The sequence below is a fragment of the Heterocephalus glaber genome, unplaced genomic scaffold, assembly GCF_053883595.1.
Source record: "Heterocephalus glaber isolate CG9 unplaced genomic scaffold, H.glaber_assembly_v1.0 deba00001795, whole genome shotgun sequence".
Taxonomy (NCBI): Eukaryota; Metazoa; Chordata; class Mammalia; order Rodentia; family Bathyergidae; genus Heterocephalus; species Heterocephalus glaber.
In genome coordinates, this window is record NW_028258476.1 from 1,907,731 (window position 1) to 1,918,685 (window position 10,955).

The following is a 10,955-nucleotide window of genomic DNA, read 5'->3' on the forward strand; positions in this document are numbered from 1 at the left end:
GGGGGACTTTGTCAGAGCAGTGTGCATCCTGAGCAACTTGGAAACTTACTGCTGAGGCAGGGACCGCCTGGGAATCCAGGCAGCTGGGAACCCTGGTGGATGAGGTGGGGTCTGGGTACTGGGTAGGGGAAGCTGGGGAGAATGTTCATTCCCTTTTTATTTGACAGCTGACATTTTCCAGAGCTGGTGCCTGCAGGGGAAAGGAAATCAGAGCTTCCCACCTCACACATCTTTTTCCCATTTTGTTCCTGCTGCCCAGAGAAAGCCATTAGGTGTAGGTCAGTCTGGGGCCTTCCTGCAGGCCCGCCCATCTCTAGCCCTGCTGGAAGGAGGGGTGGCTAGGGTCATGGGAAGGACAAGGCCCTAGGCTGGATACTGGGCCCACTCTGAACTTTTCCATCCCTTCTTATCCCTGCTGCTCAGGTGGCAAGATGAGGCGGGGGACCCCCGAATCTGGCCCCCTTGCCCCACCTTTATTCTGATCCTCTGCATCTCTGACTGTATCCAGGGAGTCTGGCCTACTGGCCCCAAAGACTGGCTCTGCTCTGCAGCAGGAAGGGCCTGGGTTGGGGAAGCTGGTCTTTATTACCCAACACCTGGGGCTCCAGCCGCCTCCCTGGAGTCACCAGGACAGCTGGTTTCCAAGGGGCCTTGGCAGCCAGGCTTGGGGTTCAATTCCCTGCAGATGGCTCCTACATTTGGGGGCTTAGGAGAAGAGGGAAACGGAGCCCCAGGAGTCCTGGGAGCCACACCCAAGCTGGCTGGCAGACTGCCCTCCAGAGGCTGCCCGGCAGCCCCTTCTCCCCTCCCTGCCCCAAGGACCTAGAGTTCACATCCTCTTTCTGTCTCGATCCAGAACCTCAAAGCCCGGGGCTGCACGCCTCTCCTTCTCTGCAACTCTGCCCTTCTGCCTTCCCCCTCCTCTCTCCTCTTCAATCCTGAATCTGCTTGTCTGGCCCTGTGCCCACCAGCCGCACCCGCAGCATCTGTTGGTGTGGGAGGTGGGTGGGTGAGGGTCCCCAGACCCCTATCTTCTTTCATTTCCCATCCCAGAGGGTGGGAGAGGGCTTCAGGGAGGTGGCCCGCATTCTCCCGGCCAGCACCTGGGCCACCGTAGCAGGGTGGAGGCTGGGCTGCAGGCTGCTTGCCTTTTCCAGGGAGGGCCACTTTCCCCAGGGCCTCACAAACCCGGGAGCTCAGCTTCACACCTCCTGTCCTGGGCCACCAGGGGTTAAGGAGCCGGTGCAGAGCCTAGGCTGGGAGAGGAGAGGGTCTGATCCTAGGATCCGATCGATCATAAAGCCAGCAGAGTTTAACTGCAGGTCACCGTCTCCATCCAGGGGACTGAGACTCAGTCCGGACATGCTCTCACTAGTGCACCCTCTCCTCCCTCTCCCTCCCTCGGCAGCCAGCGGCCCAGCCCAGCCCTGAGGAGAGCGTTGGCAGCTGGGGCTGGGAACGAGGTGGCAGAGCCAAGAACAACAGAAGTGCGGCCTGGGTGCCCTGCAGACCCTCCTTGGCCGACTCAGACCTCCCACTGCAGTGAGCTTGTCCTCCCAGTCTGTGGCACCCGCTCTCCTGGGCTGGGTGAGCCTTGGAGGTGCTGTCATTCCCGTCATTGCCTCCCTTCTGGTCACTCAGGTTTTTCCCCTGAACACAAACGTTCTCAGAAAGGTGGGGATCTTGTCTCCCAGCCTGTACTGCCCCTGCTAGACGCTCCTCTTGGTCTAACTCCCATCCATGCTGCCACAATGGCAGTTTCCTCTGGGTGAATCAGAGCCTGGCCTTGCCACATTGCAGAAGGGCTGGGTCCCTGAAGCCAGGGAGACAAGCGAGAACGCAGCCCTTCCTGCTGCAGGGAGAGTGGAGGCGGATGCTGGAGTCTGAGGTCTGTACTGAGTGGATCCGAGAGCGCAGGGTGGCCAGGGGACACAGTCTTACCTAGTGGCTCCCAGCCCCACGTCCTGTCCTGTAGAAGTCCTGCCTCCTTTGCTGGCCTTCTCTGGTGACTGGCAAAGTCCCAGGTGTCCAGCCTCGCCTGGGGTTAATTTCTACCTGAGTCCCAGGAAACCAACCCTAAACACTGAGGGGGTGAGGGAGGCTGTCCACAGTGCTGACCCAGGGGCTTTAGGGCTCTCCCACACTTCCAGCCCCATCCACCTTCCCTCCCCAGGGCTAGACTGGCTGGTCCTCCCAGCCCAGCCTCCAGGCAGTGATGGAGGGGTGGGGCTGTCTCCTTCCAAGCCTCACGCCCTGCAACTGTGCACACCTGGCCCGTCGCACTCACACATCTGGGCACTCACACATCTGGACGCTGTCCCTGCTCATCTCCATTCCCACTGAAGCAAAAGCAGCCGCACCAGGGGACGAAGCCCTAGCTTCCTGCCTAGCCCTCTCAAGCCTGCTCCGTGCCCTTCCTACTCCATCCCTGTTTTGCCTCTGCTCCTCAGCTTTCCTCACCAACTTTGAACCCTCCCCCTACTTGAGTCTCCAGATTCCTGGGGGAGCCCTAACAGGATTATGATCAAGGCCCCTTGAAAGGGGGAAGGGTCGCCCCAGGCAGATCTGCAGCAGATTTGGTCATAATTAAAAGGCCAGCGACACTGGGAAATTCCTTCTCCTCAGTGACCCCAGCGGGAAATTGAAGCCAGTTGCTTGGGAGTAAGCGGCGGATGCTGGAGGCAGCTCCCTCCTCTCCTCCTCTCCTTGCCGTCACCCTTGCCCCTGCCCCTAGGGTCCCTATCCATCTCTCAAAGTCCGCTCTCCCACCCCCCAGTCCCCGGTTCCCTTACCCAGCATCTCCCCTGAGCACTGCCCCACAAGCCTGCTGCTCCTTGGGTACCAGGGTTGCTAGAACCTAGGACCTCTAGCCCCAGCTGGTGGTCAGCACCCTGCTCTAGACCTTCTACCCTCCTCTGTCAGCCAGAGTTGGGGTGCAGGGGCTGGAGCTCAGGCCAGAGCTGCCAAACCACAAACACTCACATCTGGAAAGAATTCCCTCCCAGCCCGACTTCCCTTTGTCTTGCTCCTGTGTCTCTGGAACTCCTGGCCAGTTGGCGGAGGAGTGGGGCAGGCAGGGAAGGTGGTAGGCCCAGGCCCCCAGCCCAGGGAGCCCCTGCCTGGCCTGACTTCAGCCTCCCAGTGTTCTCAGTCTAGCCACCTGCGGGAGCATCGGGGACCAGGCCACTCGGTGAGGGTTGACACCAGGCTCCCCGCGGGGAGGGTGTGCCAGGCCCTTTTCTCCTGCCGGAAGAGTGCCCGCTGAACAGGACAGCCCTGGTGGGGGTTCGAGGGGGCTGGAGCCGGGTGAGATGGACAAAATGACCTCAGTAGAAGCCACAGGGGAGCAGGAGTCTGGTTTTTGCCCTCTCCCTCCTGCAGGCTCCCCTCATCCCTTTGGCTAGGAGCCTGATTTCACTGTCAGAACCTAATCCCTCCCTCTACCTACAGCGGCGCTGAGCGGGAAGCGCAGGGAGGGGCTTGGAGCCCCAGGCCCTAAGGCTCCCCAGGCCCGGCTTCCTTCCTCCTCGACCTGCCACCCTCTTTCTTCCCGAAGCCCACAAATCAGCTTCCCCACACAAAGGCTGGGACCCCTAAAACCAGGCGGAAGGGTTCCTTCCCTTGTTCAAACCCACCACCGCCGAGTGGGCCAGTATGGAAGGCCCTTCCCACAAGGACCCCATGCGCCCCAGGTCAGCCGGCTGCCGACACATCCCAACACCCACGCCCCCAGATTTCTCTGGATCGGAGGCCCCACCCCTGCACTGCGAGGCCGAGGAGGACCCTCAGCCCCTCTCCTCCGGGTCCCTTCCTCCCTAGACGTCCCCGGGTCCGGAGGCCGAGGCTGGGGGGGAGCCCGCCCGCTCCGCCTTTGGTCACGCAGGCGAGGGGGTTGCGGGACAGTCTGCGGGGTTTCCATCCCGCCTTAGACAGCGGGGAGGGGTCCCAGGAGGCCCGAGTAAGGGCGGGAAGCCGGTCCCGCCGCGCCCCCGGGCCCCGGCCTGGGTGTCCGCCTATGCTGAGGGCTCCCCTGTCCCTTGCTGTCCTCTGTAGCGGCCCCCGCGCGGGGACGTCGCCCACTCCCACACGGGGCTCGCGGGAGCTGCGCTCCGCCCCTGCTTTGATCTTCCACTTCAAAGCAGCTGTCGGAAGAGGCACCGCTCCTTCTGCCGGGTTACAGCTCAGGCGACACCTGAGACCCCGCTCCGCCCTCCCCGGGCTCCCGCTCGGTCTCCACCGGCCCGGACCCCAGGGGGCGGGGAGAAGGGGCCCCGTGAGGAGCCGCTTCGGGGCCGGCTTGACCTTTGCCCTCCCAGCCCGGCGCGGGCCGCGGCTTAACCCCTCTGTGTCCGCCCGAGAGCGGGGGGTGAGCCTCCTGCGCCCACCTCCAGGGTCCCCAAAGTCGGGGAGCAGTGGGGGGCGCGGAGAGCGCAACCCAGCCTCTCCGGGTCCTTCCAGCAGGGGGTGCCGCCGCCCCACCGAGTGGCCCCGGGGGCATACTGGACCCCGATGTTCCCCGGACGCTTTCAGGGTTCAGAGCTATCCCACTGGATGAAGCCCGAACTCGGCCGTCCGAGGCTTCAGCTCGAGCTCGGGGTTCTTCACCCTTGGCGGTGTCGCCTGCTTAGAAGTTAAACTGGGCGAGGGTGGGGCGTCCCAGGGAAACCAGCGCCTCTCCCGGCGCCTCCCTCGCCCCACCGGCCCCCCCGTCGGCCTCTTGGCGCGAGGGTCGCGGTCTCGGCCCTGGAGAGCCCGCACCCGGCCGAGGCCGGACCTCGAGCCTGGAGGCGGGGCGGAAGGGGGTCGGGGGCGCGGGCCCAGGTGGGGGCGGGCCGTGGGCGTGGCCCTCGCGCCCGGGCCGGCGGCTCAGGGTATAAAGGCGGCGCGGAGCCGGCCTGGCTCGTGGTGGGTTCTGTCGGGCTCCAGAGTGGCACGCAGGCGAGGCGCCCAGTGCTCAGAGGAGGGGTCTAGGGGACTTCGCGCGCGCCTCCAGCATGCCCAACTTCTCCGGCAACTGGAAGATCATTCGGTCGGAAAACTTTGAGGATCTGCTCAAAGTGCTGGGTAAGGAGGCGTTCGGGTCCCCGCGAGGGTGGGGGGCGCTGGACCCTTGGGGGCGGGGAGGGGGGTCCGGGCACCAAGCCTGGGGCGCCCGCATCCTCGGAAAAGGGGCGCCGGCCGACGGACGCCCTGACCCAGCTCCTCCGGCGGGTCGCCCACCGGTGCCAGCTCCGGCGGTGACTCAGCCCGTGAATCAAGCAGAAACCCGAAGCGCGAGGTTGGTCTCGGGAGGGGCTCAGCCACGCGCCTGCACCCGGACCGCGCACCTGGGCCCCGCGGTGGAGAAGCTGCAGGCTGGGAGAGAGCGAACCGGGTGTCCAGGCGGCGAGGCTGAGTGCTCACCCACCGGGCCGGCTCTCCGAGACACTCCGGTCTCCCCCGTACCCCTTCAGTAACCCAATCTCGGGCAGGTTCAGACCCCGGCTCGCGCGGCTCCGCCCCCAGGTGATCCAGCCGCCCAGCACTGCGACCCCTCCTCCTTCCCCCTTCTGCACTTTCCACCCGGTTCTCAGCTCTCGCCCCACCCCCACTCCCATCTGTGAGAAATATTTTCCTACAGCAAGCAGCTCCAGAGTCCTAAAATCGCTCCGGATAATGATCACTTTCTTGGATTTCAACAAATGGCTTTGTGTGAAACCCCAATTCCCATTTCCAAAAATCTGGGGCTCCACCCCCTCTCTAGGCACTAGTCAGCTGCTGCAGCGGCAGCTGGGTGTGCTAGTCAAAGGTGGGGGAGCTGGATCCACCCAGAGGCCCTTCCAACTTTCCCCGACACAGCTCCTGCCGCCCGCCCGTGGGGTGGGATGGAGTAGGGAGACTGGGGAAGGGGAGAGAGCCAGGGGGAGGTTAGCTCAGGAGCCCAGCAAGTGGGAAGAGACCCGCCCAACCGGAGGGTAGCTGCACTCCTGCGGTGTCCTCTCCAGTCCTTTAAAAAAGGTTTTTTTAGGAGCTGGGGATTTAGCTCAGTGGTTTTGGCGCTTGCCTTGCAAGCGCAAGGTCCCGAGTTCGATCCCCGGTACCAAAAAATTAAAAAAAAATTTTTTTTTTAAATCATGAGCGAGGGTCTCACCGAATTGCCCAGTCTGGGTTTGAACTTTCCATCCTCCGCCTCACCCTCTCAGAGTGGTGGGATCACAGCCATTTGTCACCATGCCTGGTGCTGTGTCAGTCTCTCTTGCTTTGCCCTTGCTGAAGTTAAAGACCAGAGCATAGAGGTTTTCCCTCAGAAACCATAGATGCCACTTCTTCCCTGTCTGCTCTGGATTCTGGCTCTTCTCCCCTGGATGAGGCTGGGGCTTGGCACTCCCCCAGGCCCCAGCTGGAGAATAAGGCCAGGCCCAACCCTGCTGTCTGTTCCCCTGTTTGCCCTCCCTGTGGGGGTCTCTCAGAGCCACGTGCCCTTCTCAGGCCCTGTGGGGAGCAGATTGGAAACAGACCCTTTAGACAAACACTGCCCAAGTCAGCCCAGGTTGACGGCCAGCTCGGGGCTGCTTCCTCTGACCCTTCCCCTTCTCTGGCCCCTCAGGCTCCTCTTATCCGTGTCTGATCCTTCTCAGGTGTTTGGGGGCTATCTTTCCAGCCTGACAGTATGGCCCCCAGAGCAGAGCCTGCTGCTGTAACAGGGATATAGGTGTTAGTGAGCCTGGTCTCCAGGTACCTCCTTGACCAGAAGAGGAAGTAGGGTCCTTGAGCATAAGCAGCAGAGAGAAGTGGGCTGCAAACGAGGTGTGGTGTTCAAATCCCAGCACTCTGGGAGGCTGAGGCAGGAGGATGGCAAGCTCAAACCCATCCTGAGCAACTTAGTGACTTAGAGAGACATTGTCCTCAAAATTTCAAATATAAAAGGGCTGGAAATATAGCTTAGTGTGGAGGCCCTGGATTCAATCCCTAGTACTGAGAAAAAATATATATATTTTATAAATAAATAAATAATATATATATATATTTTTTATATATATATTTAAAGGTTGTAGGGCCGGGGATTTAGCTCAGTGGTTTCCCGACTGCTGTGCAAGCTCAAGGACCTGAGTTCGATCCCCGGTACAAAAGAAAAGAAAAAAATCCCCTGTACAGAGCTGAGAATTTAGCTCAGTGGTTCCACTGCCTGCCTCCAAGGTCCTGAGTTCGATCCCCAGTACCAAAACAACAAAACAGAAAAAACAAGAGTCAAAAATCCTCTGTATAAACAAGAAGGAGGAGGTAAAGGGGAGAAGAAGAACAAACAGGGCTCTGGGGTCCCAAGAGGCAGGGCTTCCTTACTCCGCTCCCTTCTGCCTGGAATAGTGTGGACCAGGCGTGGTGGTGAGGGAAAGACTGTTTCTCCAGAAACCCAAGTCTGGAGGAGCCAGGGTTTGGCCCGCACTGCTTGTCGCCTCTATCACCTCCACCACCAGGCAGCCTGGGGTGGGCTGCGGTGCCCAAGTGCCCCCAGCTGGCTTGGCCTCCTGTGCCCCGTCTGCCTCCCTGTGTCATACCTGGAGAGCAGAGGAGAGGGCTCATCTGGAGCAGGCCCCAGGGGCAAGACTGAGGCAGTGGGGACCCTAGGAAGGCTGGGGAGGGGGCAGTGTCCCTTTCTGTCCCCTCTTCTCCGCCCAGGAGGGAGTTGAAGAAACTATGACTTCCACTTTTTTTTTTTTTGGTACCGGGGATTGAACTTGGGTCCTTGCGCTTGTGCAGCAGGCGCTGTTACTTCCACTTCACTGTGGAGAGATCTAAGGCTCGGAGAGGTTAAGCCATGTGCTCAGCCTGCCCGCCACCCAGCCGGAAAGGAGGCCAGGCAGAGGGAATCACAGATCCCGCTCCAGAGCCTCACCCTCAGCCTCGCAGGCCGCTGGCCGCCCTCTTCCTTTGTGGACAGCCCCTGCTCCTTGTGTGGCGGAGGGACAGAGACTGGGGAGATGAAGGCCTGCCTAGCACCATACAGGGTGGGTAGCTGGGGCAGAGGGAGGTGGCCCCACTTCCCAGGTCCTTGCACTCGAACACAGCAGAAGCACCGGGGACTCCGGTGAGTGCACCAGAAGACAGAGTCTCCAGCCAGGGTGGGCAGAGCCACGTGAGCTCAGCAGGATGCATGCTGGGGAGGGGGCTCTGGAGGAGCTGCCCCTGAGGATTCTGGGAGTGAGGAACTGGGACTCCGGAGCCCAGCCCAGGTCTGCTGACTGGACACAGCAGGACTCCCAGAAGGGTCTGCCCTGGCAGTCTCGGGGCAGGCAGAGTGAGCAGGCACCCTTCCCTTCTTCTTGCAGGCGTGAACATGATGTTGAGGAAGATCGCTGTGGCCGCTGCATCCAAGCCAGCAGTGGAGATCAAACAGGAAGGAGATACTTTCTACATCAAAACCTCCACCACGGTGCGAACCACGGAGATCAACTTCAAGGTTGGGGAGGAGTTTGAGGAGCAGACTGTGGATGGGAGACCCTGCAAGGTGAGTGGCAGGAAGGGGCCTGGAGGTCCTGAGTCCACTGCCAGTCTTTCCTAGATGCTCCTCTCCATTCTCCACAGAGAGGGCCCTCGGGAAGGGGCAGGCTCCCGGGGGGATCAGTCCCTTACCCCTTCACTGTACGGCTCTCTGATGGGCACAGCTCACTTGGCCACCTGTCCTTTGCAGAGCCTGGTGAAATGGGAGAGTGAGAACAAAATGGTCTGCGAGCAGAGGCTTCTGAAGGGAGAGGGCCCCAAGACCTCCTGGACCAGAGAACTGACCAATGATGGAGAGCTGATCCTGGTGAGTCTCACTTCTTCCCAACTACGAGTGATCCTGGGGCCACCTTTGGGGACTCTTGGGAGGCTCCAGGGTGTAAGAGGTTCAGCAACCAATAGGCTGGTCTCTGCGCCCTCCAGGTGGGGCTGCATCTGTATCACTGCAGTGTGGCTGGAAATCCGCTCTTTTGTGTGGATCTGCAGCTCTCCGGGGGTGTCGCGGCCTGGGAGGGTGATGGGCCCTACCCGATTGCCCAGTGTGCCCAGGCATTTGGGAGCAGCTCCTCCCTGCCTGTTGGTCCTGATCCAGCAGGCAGCTTTGGACCTAGGGCCAAGCAGAGCACCTCCATTGGGCCCTTCTCCAAAGCCATGGGAGCCCAGGGCAACAATGACTTCTGTCTTTCCAGACCATGACGGCGGATGATGTGGTGTGTACCAGGGTCTATATCCGAGAGTGAGTGGCTGGAGCCCAGGAGCTGCCCGAGCCTGCCACTGCCTTGGCTTCCTGGCCACAGGCTGCCACCCTCTGCCCACCCCTCCTAGGTAGCTCTCTCCTTACCCCATCACTTCTGAGGGCTGCCCGGATGCCTCTTGCAGGGTCTTTGACCCCTTCTTCTCCCCCATACCAACAAAGAGGTCTGGAGTACAGGAGCCCAGGAGCCCAGGTCCCCTTCCAGCAACCCCACCCCCACCCCCGCTCCCCAAGCCAGCAGTCCCAGCCTGACACCAGCCCCGGCAGACCCTCTTTCCATGAAGGGACCCGAGATCTGTGTGAGAAAGACTGCCTCCCTGGCTGCCACTTTCCGTCCCTGTAGATTTTGCAGTTTAGAATATTTATTTGTTAATTTTATTAAAATGTTTAAAAAGTTAAAACCTGTTTCTGGCTCTTTGGCAGTGACAGATAAATCACCTGAGCTTGGCCTTGCTTGAAATGTAGGGTAAAATTCCTGTCACCCCCTCTAATGAACCCACTAGTGATGCCCCCGCAGCGTCTCCTCCTGGCCTGGTCCCCTGTGCTGCTGTCTGGGTCTGCAGGGCCAGCTCCTCCTCCTGAGCACTCAGCAGGGGCCTGGGTGTGAGGGAGACTCGCCCTTCTCCGTGGTGCTGAGGTGATGACTCACCCTGCCCTCCTGTGGGTGACCCTTCTCTCCTCTGGGCCACCTCCGGGCCTCGCCTTGGCCTCCTACAGGGTCCTGCATGAGCTCCTCACCCACACCCATGAGCTGGCCTTGCCCCTAGCCAGGTCTCTCAGTATGAGGTCTTGTGCTGCTTGTCTGCCCTGACTGGGAAAACCTATCTGCCACTGTCCCTTGTCCCCGCCCTGAAATCTCCCTCACACCCTTTTTGCCCCTGGCTTCTAGACCTTGCAGGCCCCTCGGGTCCTCAGCCACCCTCCCTGAGCCTCCACACTCATCTTCCGAACTCCACGGTGGAGTCAAATTCTCCCGTGAGCCACTGGGCCATAGCAAGGCTGCTCAGTGCCCCCTGGTTCTCCCATTTCTAGTCACCAGTTGAGTGACCTAGGCTAAATTACTTGGCTTCTTCTTTTAAGATACAAAATACTATAACAGAATGGTTTAGATGCAAGGAGATTCTAGCTGGGCCAAGATACAGGTGTGGCTGCATCCAGAGCCTCTTAGTTATCAACCACCTTGTCCCTACAGTTCTTTCTTTTGTGCATTGGCCATGTTCACCCTGTCACATGCTCTCCACAGTATGGGACATCAGCTTCAGATGCCACAAACTTACAAAGTAATAGCTTAACTTCCAAAAAGAAAAGCGATTCTCTCCCTATCTACAACATGCCAAGACTTAGCTGAGTTCTGCTTGGGTCACGTGACTGTCCCTTGGACTAACCGTTTGCATGGCCATGGACGCAAGGGTGACCAGGCCTGGGCCCCATGGACAAGGAACATGGAGGCCACTTCAGTGATTTCTCCAAAATCCAAGGGATAGGAAGGAACAAATTCCCAATAAGGAAGGTCTCTGAATCTCAGGTTTTTAATCTATGAGTAACAGTTGTAAATAAGATCCCACAAAATTATTGTAAGAATTAAGTAAACACATAGCACTTAGCAATGGAGGCCATCAAAAAAGGTGCTTCACAGTTTGTAATAGCTAAAGCTTGGAAACAGCCCAAGTGCCCATCAACTGGAAATTGGATAAAGAGGATGTGGTGTTTTTATAAAATGAAG

General features: G+C 59.7%; 1 protein-coding gene across 1 annotated transcript; it reads left to right on the forward strand.

Moving 5' to 3' along the window:
• Positions 1–4,883: 4,883 nt before the first annotated feature.
• Positions 4,884–9,660, forward strand: Crabp2 (cellular retinoic acid binding protein 2). Its single transcript, XM_004871234.3, has 4 exons — positions 4,884–5,064; positions 8,307–8,485; positions 8,669–8,785; positions 9,168–9,660. Exons 1-4 carry the CDS (start codon positions 4,995–4,997, stop codon positions 9,216–9,218), a joined length of 417 nt encoding a protein of 138 aa, XP_004871291.1. The 5' UTR covers positions 4,884–4,994; the 3' UTR covers positions 9,219–9,660.
• The last annotated feature ends 1,295 nt before the right edge of the window (positions 9,661–10,955 follow it).

Bases quoted from the DNA above. Each gene is read 5' to 3' on its own strand.
- Crabp2 (XM_004871234.3), top strand. From the start codon at position 4,995: ATGCCCAACTTCTCCGGCAACTGGAAGATCATTCGGTCGGAAAACTTT. The intron at 5,065-8,306 runs GTAAGGAGGCGT...TTCTTCTTGCAG, and splicing joins GGATCTGCTCAAAGTGCTGG to GCGTGAACATGATGTTGAGG. The intron at 8,486-8,668 runs GTGAGTGGCAGG...TGTCCTTTGCAG, and splicing joins TGGATGGGAGACCCTGCAAG to AGCCTGGTGAAATGGGAGAG.